Genomic DNA, 16,916 nt, shown 5'->3' with positions numbered 1-16,916 from the left:
AAGGCCACTTTACCTATCAAATTGATCTTTTTTATTGATTAATCCTTTAAATCTTTTGCCTTATCTTGAATTTGATCCGTTATCAGCTTTGTTACGACAAGAGCTGTCGCTAAAAATGCGCCAGAGAATGCTGGAGCGACGCTGACACCTTCCACACCTGAAGTCCCATTGAAATATGTGAAGTGCAGTCACAATGGAGCCATGGCATCTTTCTTACCTGGCCTGGGTTCAGTCTTGCAGGCAGTGGAGAGCCCTTTGAAGGCTACAGAGAGCCCGAGATGAGAGGGAGCCCCTGCCTGCAGAGGGATCAACCATGTCGAAGTGCCAGCAACCACAGCGCTGTAATTAATCGCCAGCGACGGCGTGCCTCAGTCCTGCAACTTCTCCCTCACGACAAAACCTGCGGTCAGGAGACGTTAGGCAACATTAACTGCTCGTAGCATTTCCATTTTGTTAGAGGAGGTTGTGGTGTGTGTGTGGTGGGGGGGGTAGGTGTGTAGATATAGGACTACCGTGGGGGCTCAGGCGAGGAGAGCGACGGTGCATAAGCCGTGGCTATGTACCTTTCATCTTGGAGGAGATTTGGAGAGGTTTCAGACCACAGAGACTTCTTAATTCTCACTAATTCATTTGCGTTCCAGATTCACCGGGCCCGGGATAACCTGAGAATGATAATGAACTCGCAAGGGGGAGTTGCATGGTCCCTTGCCTTTGAATGTGCTCAGAATAGACTCTGATAATCTTTCCTTGTGAATCTTCCTGCAGGAGAAGAATCCTATTAGGAGCGATTGCTTGTCACAAGATGTCCTCGAAGTTACACTTGTAGATCCGCGCCGGCCGCCATCTGAGGACGTAACCCCAGCACAAAATGCTATATGGATGTTTCCATGAATAAATAAGATCCGTGCAAGTTTTTCGATTTCAAAATCATACTTTATAATGAATATTTATTCGCGAGCTGCATGAATCCTCAATCGATAAATTCTACCCACCAGCTTATATAAAAAGTGTTTTTTTTTTTCCCTCCTTGGAAATCAAGCTTCATCCAAACAATATATTATCATTACAAATGAGGCAGCAGGTAATTTACATTTATGGATTGATATGCCACTTTTTCAATACCATGCACAGGCAAGTACAGTACATGTTTACATCCTGAAGGCAAGAAATACTTGCTGTTTAAAACTTAAGATTCGAGATCTGTTTACAGCTCTTTGACTGTTTCCACGGAATATTCTTGCACCCCTCACATCCACAAACTATTTGATCACAACTAAAATTTGTGCCGCGAAAGAATCCTCCACATGCCTCCGCACAGACGGCTGACGGTGAATAGAGAGATTTCGCAGAGATTTATAGGTCTGTGGAGTTCTGAGGGATAGATTGCAAACTGTGGTGAGAAAAAGGGAGGGAAAAGCTGCCTTACTTCAGGGCCGGTCTCATCTTTGGTCAAACAGAAGTGAGCTTAATTTGTGGGTCTGCCTGGGGAATTTCAAAGGAGAAAAGCTTTGAGTGACGCCAAGCTTGAGCTCCCTGATGTTAGTGAGATGAATGAAAGCAGGGTCTATAGGCTACGGGCCTTCTCACACTCCCACATTAACACGGGTCTTTCAAGTTCTCATCAGGATAATTGTATAGGATGCAGAAAGATGGGAGACAGTGTTTTAGAGGAGCCAGGCAGCACCGGTTTCATTAAGAAGACACTCACTTGAGTGATAACATTATTATAACGTAATAACACTCAATATGTGATGTGTGATGTGTAATAATTATTGGTTATAGATGGAAGAAATAAAAAGCACTTTAAATGATCACAAATTCAACATTATTGTACTGAACTTTACATTTAAAAACTATATTAACCTACTTTATAAACGTGTAATAAACCATTTATTACACGTTTATAAAGTAGGTTTAAGCTATTATCGCTGCTTCTATGAAGATTTACACTTGCCACAATATGCTTAATTTTAATGTATTATAAAGTAATTATTTAATGCCTATATGCAGATTATGAAAGCTATATCTATTTACTAGCACATTAAGAGAAACCACATGTCAAAAAGTCGTATTTACTTGCAGTATTAATTCATAATATCTACTAGACAAAATAAGGAACACTCGTTTCTTAGCAGGTTTCTATTGCAGAAAAATACCAGACTTCATTCTCTGCCTCTTGGTGTTTTTCAACAGAAGACTTACTGTGCGATTGTGTGGAGCTGGCCGGCCTTGATAGAATGACCTAACATTTTGACAGGAAAAATATAAAGCTGCTCTTTATTCACCAGATGCAGGCATGGGAATGGCTTTAATCAATAGAAATGTGGGTGTACTGCATGATTTATTCCAGCCTTTGCTTTATGTACAAAGAAACTCGGACATTCGCAAAGAGTGCAGGCAATAATGGGACCCACTTCCCAGAGAGCTTGTGCTGCCGCGAGTATTTACAAGTGCTATCTGATGGGCCTCAGAGGCTTCCCGACGAGACACATGATTAGGTACGGCAAACGAGCCTCATCACCGCCTCAAATTGATGACTCAATGCGGGATGACAGACAACTCTATTTGTATCAAGATAAGGCGCTGAGAGCTGTGTATCAATCAAAATTGAGTTATTATTGAGCATAAAGAAAGGCATTTGTAATATCATTAAATCCAGATATGCCTCTCTTCACATCTGGCAGGCAGCCATGCGTGTGAAGGGGGGAGGGGGGGGACACAGAGAGAGAGCGAGAGAGAGAGGCAAAGCATGAAAAAAAACACTGGGGGCAATCATTCCTGGCAGTGCGCTGGCAGCTGCAGTGTTTTTTTGGAATTTCAATATGTTTCTCTGTACCTCGAGCTCGGGTGCAATAACTGCTTACAGATTGCTTATGTCATCAAATTTTGACAAACTTCTCAATACGTTCTGACCTTCATCTTTAGCCATCTGCTTACACTTCTCTCTCTTCCTTATCTCCCTTTCAGTCTTTATATTGTCACCTTACAGAACTTGTGTACCCTAAATGCTTGAAAGCATGTATTCAGTTAGACAGCAGCAATTTGTAGTCTATTTATTAAGGCTAGACTTCTTAGCCGGTATGTTAAGTGCTGTAAACACGTTGCTGACATATTATGATCTTTTACGTTATGCATTTACAGGCTCGCCCACAGAAATGACTGGGCCTATCAAAAGGTCCAGTGAATGGGCCGTCCCCAATTCTGATTTATTCATATCAACACTTGCACTCACTCAGTTACCGGGGCTACAGGTACAGGCACTCATCATGATTAACCGCAGGAGTTTTAGTGTTGGGGTTAAATTAAGAAAGTCTTCACTTGTATCTACATGATTCTTCTCCTCACTGGCACTAGCTATCTCCTGGTTAGTTACCTGTAATGTTATCCTCTTGGCTGTTGCTCGTCTCTTATGCACTGGTCCTGGTATGGTGGGTTTTACTCCACTAGCATCTTACCAAAGGGCAAAGAAACACATTATAAAACGAGACATTCGAAAGCAAAGTAGTTGCGGTAACTAATTGTGTTGTTTTACTATAATCTGAGTCAGTGTAAGCATGTAGATGTTAAACAGAAGAGGCCCAAGAATGGAGCCTTGGGGAACTCCACATGTCATTTTTGTCTGCTCAGATGTGAAGTTACGTATAGACAAAAAGTAGTCCCTTTCCTTTAAAGATATAATCTCGAAGATTTTAATTTAAATAAATGTCTGTTAAGTCACTATCTATCACAGAATGAGGTAACACAATGGTGATTAAGCCTATGAAAGCCTTTGCATTTGCAGTATTATGGAATGGCTGTCTGTGGCGACATTCGTGGAAAAAATCACAAGCGGCGCCCAGTTAGTGACGCCTTTTCCATCACCCAGCGGTGGTTGGTCTGTCAGAGAGGGTAGGCGGGGCTAAGCGGCTGCTTTTCTGCTCTCTGCAAGTGTTGCAGTAAACAGTAATCTACTATGGCTGAACAAACACAGAAAAGATCGATGACTACAGATACAACTTCAAAAATAAGTGAAAATCCAAAGAAAAAGAAACTAATTTGACGCTCAGATGAAGGCAAACAGTCAGAAAAGGAAAGCGACCGTCAGCGAGGAAAATCAAGAGTTACAACCGCAATTGCCGTTAGAATAGAATGAAACATAAAATAAGATATTTGAGATTATAACTTTAAGTACGATTCAAACCAATTTAGTACTGTGCCTGAAAGTCCTGGAGTTTTCCAGCCGGTCGTTTAATATGTTGTGGTCAGCTGTGTCGAGTAAGCAACCCTCTAGTTTCGGTTTTGCACTGCAATGTTCTGCTGTCAATTTAGTATTAATAATTATGCAACATATGGTCACACTTTAAAATAAAGAGGAAAAAGAATCACATTTTAAAACACGTGCAAAGATTTGGTGCAAGCTCAATATCTCCTCCCCTTTTTGCTCTGTTTTTGGTCTCTGCGAATCACTGTGTCTATCAGTATACACCAGTAAATACTGTACAATTAGGTGATAAATGTCAGTGGTTTTGTCACTATGAAAGACGCCTTTCAGAAATAGGTAGCCATGAGATCGATTGTTGACATAGAAATATTGATTAAAGCAGCTTTAATAACATCCCTGGTAGGTCCCCTTTAAATGTGTCATTCAGATCAATTGCTTCTTAACATCTGTCGTCTTTTAGCACCTGTTGCCTCACATTATTTATGTATATTGTTAGTGTGTTTTATTCTAATAAGAGAAAACTATCTCCACTCAAACAGGTCAGAAGCATAATAGAGACCTCTTAAATATACTGACAACGTGGCATTAAGGAGTATCGTGTTCCATGAGCCGGTGATCAGAGTAAACAACACGCCGCGTATAATACAGTCCTCCACAGTTTGACATTTCCCTCTGATTTTCATATCTGTGCCTGAAATGACAGTCTATGTAACATGTGCAGGCCTTAAAAATGCCATGGCTGATATGAAATCAATTTGCATTTCCCCAGTGCCTGGATAACATGGCCCTGTCAGAGGACCCTGCAGATCTGCTGGAGATAATGACGTTATAGAGGGCGGCTCGAGCACTGGAAAAGGATGAAATTGAAAGAGTGACGTTCTGTGTTTCCCATGATTGCCTTGACTGGAGGATGTGTGGCTATCGGACATGCACTCCTCTGTCTCTGCTCCCCATTAGCTCCACTTGTTCCCAGTCAGGGGTTAAGACAGACTAAAGAGATCCAGCAACCGGGCCGGTCAAAGCTTGGAATTTCAATGGTATGTGTTTTTAAGTAAAGATATTACAAGCTCATTGATGCCACCATATTGGTCCCTGTGTTAAAGGTTTTAAGAAAATAAAAGCCCCAAATTTGATATTTAATTATGAATTTCAAAATAATAATTAAGACCTACTTGCAGATTTTTAGGTCACTTTTGGTGTTCGGCCTTAATTTATACACATTAATTAATCAGTGATTGACAGCTCAAGAGACAGTTTCACAGAAAGGGGGGAAAAAAGAGGAGAAAAAAGAAGAAAAACGTCCCTCCGTTCTGACTGTTTTCCCACTGACTTCATGCAGCACTGTCGCCATGTTACAGGAGTTGATCCCATCATTATATTTTTCAAAGACGGCCACACGGTAAAGGTAACTACACGCCACTTTGGCCACTTTGCACAGATGTGAGTCGGAAGTTATCTGGATGGTGGAGATCACACACAGGAGCGTGCTGCATGCGTAAAGCCGTATTACAGAGCAGCACAACCCAGAATTAGTTCTAAACATGGAAGTGGATGGTTGCCGGCGCTGACCTGAGGACGTTTAGACGTGATGACATTGGCGCAGGGGGGGGCAGCTTGTTATCAGGGTCAGTGTTAGCAGAGAGGGAGAGAGAGAGAGAGATCTGCCTGCTGCTGCACTAACATTAATATACGCTGATATAAACGACAGGTGATTCCAGCAGAGTTTGGCTCAATTTAGCCTGTTGAATGCTAGAGTGTTGAACTATACAACCCGAGTCAGACTTTGAAATAGCTGCCGTCTGTTCGTTTGTGGAGGGCACGAAAAGGAATTAACTGTACACCAAAGTCAATGAACACCAAGGTAACAAGAATGTACTATGTATACTAATTTTGCACAAGAAAATTGAAACATTTTCTGTAACTCAGAATCAAAGTAGATTAAATTTTGTACTTTAACTCTAATATTAAATTTGAAAGCTCCTTCCTTTCTAAAGCATGTATAAGGGAAATATTGCACTTTTAACTCCACTATAATAATTTAACAGCTAAAGTTAGGAGTTACTTTGATCATATATTTAACGTGTGTGTAATCTGCAGTTTATAAAGTGTGATGCTTAAATTTAAACTACTCAACGGTACGTCAAGTTGTTGCAGCTTGCTTCACTTTGACATATAAAATGCCGCTTACATGTAAACTCACAACCATGAAAAACATGACAGTCATTGCAGGTGTCATTTTGCTGAAGTACTTTTGGCACTTAAGTACATTTTGTTGGTAGCACTTGTGTACCTCTTACATAGGCGTGGGACTTGCAGGGTAATACACAATAGCATACGTGATACGTGGCCCACGATAACGATAATATCACGATACAGCGATTCTGCGATAATTGATATATTGCGAGACAATCATATAATGATACTGAACTGCTTAGAGCGTCATATATTTGTAAATTAAAATACCGATATTTGTCGCAAACCTATTGATAATCGTATTGCACGAGTCAGGACGATATAATATCTCAGTGCTTCTACAACTGAAATGAATTCTTAATCACGTAGGCTATATACATTGAAATACATAAAAGTACCTGTAGTATGAAGACACTTTTACTTTAATTGTAAAAATAGTTCATCTTAGGTAACAAATAACAGGAAATATTAGCCTTTTTTTGCTAATAAGTATTTCTGTTGTCAAGTTTTAAAAGATGACCATTTATTTCTGATGTAACGGCTAACGCTAAATTCCGCATGGCTGTGAATGTAAATCTTAAGCTTGCTTACATTTTTTGCGGAGACCCAGAGAAAAGCAGGCTGCAGACATTCACACACTAATTATATTCCGGGGTCACGGTTTGACTCGCGAATATATTTTGTCTTTGTTTCCATACATCTCATTATTTTTTCAAATCATGATAAAATTGCTTTGAATGCCTGGGGATTAACAGGGTCACATCATAAGTATCTAAGAGTATATGGTGGCTTTGATGCTGCGGAGGGATTAGTAAAGTACAAAATGTGCTGTTTTCCAGGTTACTGCAGTAAATAAACCGAGTCCACTCTGTGTGCGCGAGTGCTCCTTTGGGTCTAATGTCCAACATTTGAAATGCACTGCAGATGTCCTATATATACTTAGAATATATGAAGGAGCTGGGCTTATAATGAGACATCCTGGCTTTAATCAACCTTTTAAAAGTCTTAAGAGGAGCAGAAATGCGTCTGCAAGAGCAACAACACATTTAAATTAATAAACACATGCAGGTAATTCTGTCCTGTCCCCTCGGATTGAATGTGGGTTTGGTCTAACTCCAGGGCCTTCCCCTTAAACACTGTGAACAAACCTTTATGTAGCTGCGTGTGTGTGTGTGTGTGTGTGTGTGTGTGTGTGTGTGTGTGTGTGTGTGTGTGTGTGTCAGACAGCCTCACACACACACACACACATTTGTGCAGGAATTATACTTGTCTGTATGGTTTGTTAGCACTCAAGAGATAAAACTTTACATGTTGCTCCCAATTAGCACAGCAGTGACCGTGCACTGTCTCCCGTGCTCGGCTTTCCCTCTTCTGAAGAGGGGCTATTTATGTGAAGACTCGTGAGAGTGTGCGAACTGAGGCGAGAGAGAAAGAGAGAGAGAGAGAGGAGATATGGACCGGGCGAGTGCGCGTGTTACGAGGGAAAGAGGGAAGACGGAGATAGAGAGAGAAAAGGGAGAATTGAAATGGCTTAAGCATCCATTTTGAGGAGAGAGACAGGTCCTATTAACATTTAACAGCGTTTGTGCAACTTGGTGCCGAGGTTATGATGCAAATGAGGAGGAATTAAAAGTGGCCAGAGGTTTGTCATTGATGGATTGCAGTCTGGCAGTGCTCACACTTCCTAGTGTCCATCAGAGGCGATTACTGTGTAATTAAACCTTATTTCTGGACTCTCTAGTGCATAATTACTTTGTGAATGTAACCGTCATCTAAAAAGCTACAAAAATGCTTTACCATTTAGTCCGGCAGACAGCTCCACGGGCTTGTGTCAGATATAGCCATCAGACAGAGCAAAAAGAACTGTCACTTTTAATAAGAGGGAAAAAATTAAATGAAACAGTATGCTTATTACGGAAAAATTAGGCTTTCAAGAGTCCTTTCTGTTATTTGCATAATTTATCCCCCTCCCCTCCCCTTCCCCCTCTGCACATATATACACACACAGCACAAGCTTTAGGCAATTTCCCTCACATTTAAATAGATTGCACATTTAAGGCTACTTAAGGAAAATTATCACTTTGCATATTTTAATTGTTATGAAGGAAGTGATTCGAGAGAGGTCTGTGGCTCATCCTCTTGAGCCGCGCCGTTTGCCGAGCTGTCTGATTCGGCGGCTCGGGCGCTGCAGCTCGGCAGATAACCCCCGAGTTCACACACATCCACTCCAGTTTCATCAGAATGCAAATGAAGCACAGAACACTGGGACAAGTGGATCTTTGATATTTACAAAATAGCCACTAATAACTTGAGTGTAATTTGTTTGACTCAACTTTATTTTGCTCTTATCGGGCCTGATTTTTTTTTTCTTCCTCCTCCTGGTCAAATGGATGTTGTTTAAAAATTCAGTGGGAAGAAACAAAGGGCGTATTCGCTGCTAGGATTTCAGAGACAGCAGGATGGAGGAAGGATGTGTACTGAATGTATCTCTCTATATATATGTGTGTCTTATAAGAGACGCTACTGTTGCACAAGCCCAAGACAGACCCTGTGCAGTTTGGTGTTTTTGTCTGTGTATCAGACTAGCCCTCATACAGCTTAAAGTAAACCTGAAATGGAACTTAGAGTTAGTTACACTGGGCCGGTAGGACTATGTAGTATTACAGAAGACACATTCAGTTGTCATCGCATGTATGTGCATTTTTACATACTCACCTCCTTCAGCTTGTTTTTTCAGCATGTAGCGTGCTTGATTAGCTCAAACATAAGTTATAATGCACATTGCAAATTTAGCCTTGATTATTACTTCTTGAATTTGATTAACAGAATGAAACGCATAATAAATATCGGCTTAATTTCTTCTTAATTTGTAATGCTTCGTTGTTGAACACAATACAGGAAACATGTTATAATCGTAGCTGCAAGTTTTTTCCTCATCCAAAAATATGAAAATCGTCTGTTCTGCTAATTGAAATGAAATGTCCACACTTAACTGAATCACTCCTGTGTTCTAGTACACATCATTTGTCAGTCAGTGCTCCTCAGAGTAACAGCCATGCGCTCAGTAAGAGGAGTGCACAGCTCCCTCCTCAGTGGGAGGTTGCTGTGTTTTAACTGTTAGTGGTCTCGCTTTGGCAGGCTTGCCCAGTGTTTGTGAAGGAGGGAATTAAAATACTGATGATAAATAATTTGAAATTACCTTAGCTTTTGTATGTTGCTTAATTTTACTCTGCAGCATGTGTTTATACTAGAGAGGCTCTATGGAAGTGTTTGGAGCACAGCTGATTGGCATACATGACATAATACATAATTTTTTTGTGCTGTATATTCAGTGTTTTTCTTACCCCATGTTTAGAATGATGTAATAATAGTTATGCATGTTATATAAGCTCCTACAGGAGAATTACCAACATTGATGCGCTATACTGCGTCTAATTAAACAGAAACTTCCCACACATACATCCACCACAACTTAATGATACCACTAAAGAGGAGTTTTGAGCGTGGCTGTTCATTTTCTAACAGCCAGTATGGAATTATAAATAATTACGAATACATAAGGGTGTATTGGTGGTAGTGCAATAACACTAAAGCATCTGCAAGCTGAAGTACTTTCACTATATTCTCATCAAACACCAGCTAAATAAAGAAATGATCACTGAAGGTGTCTTCCACAGGAAACGGCTCGAGATGGAAATAGCACAGGCTGAAATCATCACACCATTGCAAATTTAATCAAGTAAAGGTACAAAATGCATCCAGTTTTCAGGAAGAAAAAAAAGAAAACATCTTTATTCAGTATTTCAATAACCTTTTATGTACCTTGAACTTAAAATACATTTAAATCGACTGTACTGTAAGTATGGCAATACATACACACATAGAAACATGTATGTGGCTGCGTTTTTTGTATGTATGCTGTATATCATTAGCAAATGTACAATACGTACTGCTATGTGCAAGTTTATTCTCTGTACATGTTTATGAAAAGTAAAAACGTCTTCATGTTATCCCTTCATACTTGCGAGTGCACATACATACACGTTAACATGCGCACTACAACATTAACAAAGGATTAAAGCAAGTTGTTACTCTTTAGGAAATGGATTTGCATCGGCGACCTTGTAGGGCGACCTTTGCAGCTCACAACCATCGACTCAAAACGTGATATTGTAAATAAACTGTACGTCGGTATGTGCAGATTTTCTTCATATTTGCCCGAAAGGTGCCTTATTTTTTCTGTGATTTGTACTTGACAGTGTAAAGACAGTCTGTTTGAGGTAAACCGCTCAGATTCAAGGGCAAGCATTTTTTTTTTGTTGTTTGTTTTTTTTTTTTGTATTTTTTTTTTTTTTTTTTTACATTTTTATCCACAAATGCATGACATTCAAAATGACAGGACATAAGTACTACATGTACAATATGTAGCAATGAGGTAGAAATGGTTATAAAGAATGCGGGACAATAAAAGAAAAAAAGCGATTCAAGTGGCATCACTGTGAGACTCCATGTGCTTATCAGAGGTTCAAACTTCTGTTTGTAACTGTCTGCCCTTTTGTTTTTAACATCACCCCTTTATGATGATACGGTATTATTATAATGATTAGATCCACGGCATGAGAAATAAACACCCTATCAAAATAAAAGTGGTATTATTTTCCTCATATCAGATCTGGTTGTGAGCCTATTCCATGTGTCTTGTGTTACACTGTGCTCTACTGCACTGTTAGGGAGACAATATAAAAAAAAAAGCAAATAAATTGACAGGACCTGTTGTCGCCGAGTGATTACAAGTACTACTTAATCTGAGTGGAACGTTTCCCCTTTTTAACAATCATCTCTCTGTAAGTTCATGAACAGTCGACCTCTTAAACTTGTGAAATCTGCGCTTGTTAACGGCACTTGTGGCTTCTTATCGCCTTCTTGTCAAAAAACCTCGCAATGAGCAGAATGACTGGTTGAAAACAAACAGGAACTATTAAACACCAGTGTGACGATACACTGCATGGTACAGTATGTGATATTTGATGACAATATCTTTGTTGTATTTTTTTCTTAAGAAAAACCAATTATCCTTTTTTTTATGTGTACTCCAGGCACGACTGTTCATAAAGTCAGACAGGATAAAACTAGACAACAAATGCATCACAAAACTCATATGTCTTTAAATGTTTTACATTTCATAAGTAACTTAGGTGTTGTTAAATTGCCAATTTCAAACATCCACAGCTCAGACGGTTGAATTAAGCACACTGAAATTTACAACTTCTTCAAACAAATCAGCGTATTGAAAAGAAAGCTGTTCAGCTTTGGCTTCGAGGAACCCAATTAAGTCCTCAGAGTGCAACAATAGATGACACAATATTTAAGGGGAGCTCTGGAATTGTTTAAGCTTTCTGCTCATTTCCTACACTTCTTTTAAAGCAGTAAAAATAACCTTTTTTTAAAAGTATTACCCATCAAAATGTCTTATGTAACACTACATGATATTTATGGTTGCGGTGCGCTTTCATGTAAAAACACATTTGGCTATGAACCCCTTAATTGTGATGTATTCGTATGTAACCTCGTAATCCTACATGTGAAAAAGGTGACCCATTATTTTCAAGTTAAAGTCGAATCTAGAAGAACGATACTTGAACAGAAATGTGCATTCGTATTCTGCACTGTAGTCAGTTCCATAAAACGTACATGTTAAGGTGAAGTGTAAAATTAAAAGATGAAATGCTCCAGCTTCTATATCCAATTATGTCAGGTTGAGTTAAAAATGCAAGGACATATCTACAAATATGATAATGTGAAACTATGACAAGATATTACTGCAAGCTTTCTCTGCTCCTTCATAGTTTCTTTGCTATTGTCTTGATCCTCTTTACACACGCTATTACATGTCTGGTAGAATAAATGATACCAAAAAAAAACATGTGCAATCGGCAACAAACATGAAGGGAACTCCTTTGAAAAACAAACACAAGGTCCTTTAGTGCCTCTGCAGTATTACACACCTACACCTACAGTGCTCCCTACTTCAGTGGCATTTTTCAATGTGCGAGTGCTTTGCTTTCCTTACTGCCTAATACATTCAATAACACTTTTACTTGCCAATTCAGCTGTCAGTCTGGATTTTTCATTGCCAAAAACGTTAAATGGGAATGTACTGATTAATGGCAGCAAGTAGTGATTAATATGCGCTGTAAACACAACAGTAAAAACGTGAAAATGACAACATGAGAGCAAAAATAACATCGAGTACAGTGAGACTAGCCTTCAAGATATGTTCTTAAAAAGGAATGCCACTCAATTCATGAATGTTACAGTTGTAGCCTCAGACCGTCAAACCGATTCTTCTGTAAACGTTGTATTAAGATAATAGAATTGGTTTTAAGGCAGGAAACGTTTAGGTACTAAAATGCATTTTGATTTTCTATTTGCCATCAGAGATTCAGGGGCCAAACAAGCAATGGCAACAAGATCCACTGGTGTATGTTATCTAATACAGACCGAATTATCCTAAGGCATAGGCATAGTGTGTCTCAAACCTGATATTCAGTGGCATTCCCCTTTAAGTGCATTATATAGTGAGAAAAACAGGGTTCTTGGGAGTTATCACAATGTAAAGCTAATAGATTTTGCACACAACAAAACACTGTTTGGTGTTCTCTCAGAAGGTTTCCTCATCAAACAAGCAGAATAGGTGCTGACATTTTGCTGTCTTCTTGAATTTGTCTTTCAGAGATAACTAACAAACTGAGGTAGAAAGGAACTTAGGCTATACATAATCCTTATGTTTCATTAATGATAAAACAGCAGCGGGATGGAATGAAATAGCTCGGGGCGGTTGTCTTCCTCAACCCCGAGATGTTTGTCTGAACCTTTCAGAATTTCTCTCAGCTCTGCATCACCACAATCTAAAGTAAAAAAAAAACCCCAAACAGATTATTTTTTGTCTTGTACATAATGCAGAATTACTCTCATACATTCATAGCAGGAACCTTCTCGTTTCATCTTGAGCTTTTTGAGGTATTATATAGCCTTACATGATTTGGTGATGGAATTTCAAATGTAAGCCAAATGCTCTTGTAGTGTGTTCGACACAAGCTTATGAGGTACTTTACATATCAGTATCACTTTCCTGAGTTTTCAAAAAGAGAACATCAAAAGAAATTTATGGTAGAATACTACATTTAAGTGAAACACTGTAAAATTCTACTGTAAAGTATTTTAACAGCAATAACATAGTAATTTATTGGCTGGATTGAAGTAACGTTGTAAAGTAATATTGTTTTTTTTTTATTTCATCTATAGTGGAAAGGCTAGTTCAGCAACCAAGTATGTAGATGCTGTTGTAATTAAAGGATTGACAAATACGTAAAACCTGTGTTTGGTAATGAAGCCCTACGGTTATTATTTCAAATTAACCACAACTGTTCACAAAGAGCACAAAACAGACACAGCTGTAGAACACTGTTCAAATGGAAAAGAGAAAGCAAGTTTTTTGTCTCATTTTAAAGCTTTTTTATATTAGCACATGTCACCAACAAAGATGTGAGGCAGAAAGAAAAAAAAAACTTAGACAGCACCACCTTAGGCACTTGATAGCAACTAAATCTCAAGATCAGCAGAATAGTATGTATATATATTTATATATATGTATATACAAAAACATGGGGCATCCTCTCAAAGTCATTTGAGTTAAGTGAGAACATGGCATCCGCCATATAAAGCATTACATTTTACCAATTTGTGATGACTGCGATCTTCTGTCTAAAGCCTTTAAGGACAATCCCTTTGCTGTATATGGTATGTTTATGTCACCACTGTTTGTATTTTTTCTTGTTGTTTACAGGACGATCACCTTTTAGTACTCAACTAGTTTAAAGAAAATTGTGTCCCATAGGTCACCTTCATTGACTACAACCAAACATTTTATTCCATTCAGTGTACATGTCAAGTTCTTTTTGTGATATGCTTGGCTGAAATTTGCAAAAAACATTGTCAAAGTCTTGGTAGGAGACCGGTCTCATCTGAGTGGGATGGATGCTTGACAGGTCAGTACCGGGAATGCCGTGGAGAGGACCTACCACTGCCTCTTGACACAGCTGGGTCACGTCCAGTCCTGAAAAGCCCTCTGTCCTTTGAACCAGTAGTGACATCTCTTTGTCACTAAGACAGTAGTTGTGCTGTGAGAGCAGTTGGCTGATTATCTGGTGTCGTGCTGTCCCATCAGGCAAAGGGATGAGCAGTCGCTTGGTAAAGTACCTCCGTAGGGACTCTGGGATCTCTTCAGGCTTGCTGGTGGAGCAGACCACGAGGATATGGTCCTCAGTAGAGGTCAGGATACTGTCAAGCTGCATGAGAAGCTCAGCCTTGAGGCGATTCACTGGACTCTCCTCACTGAGCTGGGCTGACAGCAGCAGGTCCACCTCTCTAATGAACACCACTGCTGGTTGGCGACAACGGGCCACCAGGAAAGAAGCCTGGATGATCTTTTCCCCTTCTGCAAGCCACTTGGTCACCAGAGCTGAGCTGCTGAGTCGCAAGAAGGCAGCACCCAGTTGGCTGGCCATGCAGTGGGCAAGAAGTGTTCTACCAGTTCCCTGAGGTCCAAATAAAAGGAGGCTCCGAGGTAATGTGCCAAGTCCACTAAACATATCTGGCCTTAGAACTGGCCACAGTATCTCCTCTTTGATGGCTGCTTTGGCCATATCAAGACCGGCAATGTCGCTCCAGTCCACCGGAGGACCCTGCTGAAGGATTTCCGTGGTCACCATCTCCACCAGGTTGGAGTCACTGTTTTTCAGTTGTTCCTCTGCAGCATGGATGGACGAGGTAGCCGTACCAATGTCAGGCCCTGTTAGGGAGTGAGAGAGGTGCTGTCTGTGCTCTTCAGTTTGCTCGCTCATGATTGGGGATCCGAACTTGTTGTAGGGTTCAACAGTTCTGAGATCACCCACAGAGCTTTTGGTTGATCCATACGATGGAGGAGTTAGTGCTCTGCCAGAGTGTATCATAAATTTGCGTTGTTGATCAGAAGACATTGTCTGTTTGGTTGGCTTAAATGCTAAAGATGATGCCTCAGGATTTCTATCAAAGCCATTACCTCTGTTAGAGTCTGAGACACTGCTGTCTGCTATTCTGTACATTGGGCTCTGTGAAGAGCGCTGTTGGTTGTAGTTGAAATTACCATAGCTAGAGTCCATATCTCCATGTCCACTCATGTAGAAAGCTTTTCGTTTTAATGAGTTGGATGTGCTGCCATTCAAAGGTGTTGGTGCAATTGGTGTATGATTATGGGACTGGTAGGTGTAGCCAGGCAGTGTGGAAGGAGGGATTGGGGTAGGAGCTGCAATACCGGATGGCAGATAAGCAGAAGGAGGGGGTGCTCCCCCAGGGCTATAACCGGGGCCAACAGCAGTCTGAGAAGGATACCCTGTTGGAGGATAATTGTAGTTGGGAAGGTTTGGAGACCCAGCGTTGTAGCTAGGCACTAAGGTAGGGGGAGGAGGTGGGGGAGGTGGTTGTAAGAGCCCGGCACTGTGTAAAGGCGAGGGGTGCGGGGAGGGGAGGGCTGGGGTACTCTGGCCGCTGTAGCTAGAATGCAGGTAGGAGCCGTTGTAGCTGGCAGTATATTCCTGAGAGGGGAGGCCCGAGTGGAGAGTAGTGGCTGTGTGGCTCCCACAGTTACTGCTGGAATAACTCGGCTCAGACAAGCTGCTGGCCACCCCTGGGGAGCTGCCTATGCTAGCAGACACATCTGTAGGGGGTAGGGCAGCTGTCATTCCAGCTTTGCTCACAGATATAACATCTGGAGCACAGTTCATTGGGTAAATCCCCTCCTGCCAGGACTCATTCTCTGACTTTCGTCCATTCATGAGTCCGGTGGTGCTATCAGAGTAAGAACACAGCAGGGATCTTTCATTTGGGCCCTCTAGGATCCCAGAGTACTTCTCCGCATATTTCTTAAGCAGATTGGAGGCAGTCAGTGCGGAGATGTCATCGTTGGCCCACGCATACTGGTAGGTTCGCTGTAAGTGCCCCCGGTAGGCCTCTACTTTGTGTGCCGGCGAGCGGGTGGTGGATGAGATGTCAAAGTGTTGCTCGGCCCATTGTGTGTGCTCTGGGGTCCACTGCATCTTTAGACCTAGATATCCCGCATAAGGAAGAAATATGTCAAAGAAAGCATCAAATCACGAATAAAAGTAAAAGAAAATTCAAATATTTTTTAATGTTCTATAATAATCAAAAAGTAAATAATACAAAAATAGTGTATAAGTCAATAATGCATGAATTGTTTGTGTGGAAAACAGCCTAAATAGTAAACATGTTTTTATATTGTATAAAACAACTACACGAAATGTCTCCCAACTGACAAACAGACAACGTTAACCTGAATACATAATGGTCAGTATGAGGATGATGGACCAAACACCTGGTTAGCGTGGTATAATCCACCCTACACAGAGCAGAATGACACAGACATTGAGGGTCAGTCTATAATCCAACTCTCATCTGAGGCATTCTG

At 40.5% G+C, this 16,916-nt stretch overlaps 1 protein-coding gene across 1 annotated transcript; it reads right to left on the bottom strand.

The window, feature by feature from the left end:
• Positions 1–14,291: 14,291 nt before the first annotated feature.
• fign (fidgetin) lies at positions 14,292–16,527 on the bottom strand. Its single transcript, XM_069663689.1, has one exon. It carries the CDS (start codon positions 16,525–16,527, stop codon positions 14,299–14,301), a length of 2,229 nt encoding a protein of 742 aa, XP_069519790.1. The 3' UTR covers positions 14,292–14,298.
• Positions 16,528–16,916: the final 389 nt, after the last annotated feature.

The sequence above is a fragment of the Semicossyphus pulcher genome, unplaced genomic scaffold (genome assembly GCF_022749685.1).
Source record: "Semicossyphus pulcher isolate SPU_LCO1_2020_fin unplaced genomic scaffold, fSemPul1.0.p SCAF_15, whole genome shotgun sequence".
Taxonomy (NCBI): Eukaryota; Metazoa; Chordata; class Actinopteri; order Labriformes; family Labridae; genus Semicossyphus; species Semicossyphus pulcher.
Note: the sequence above shows the minus strand (reverse complement) of the source record. Positions and strands in the feature narration are given on the sequence as shown.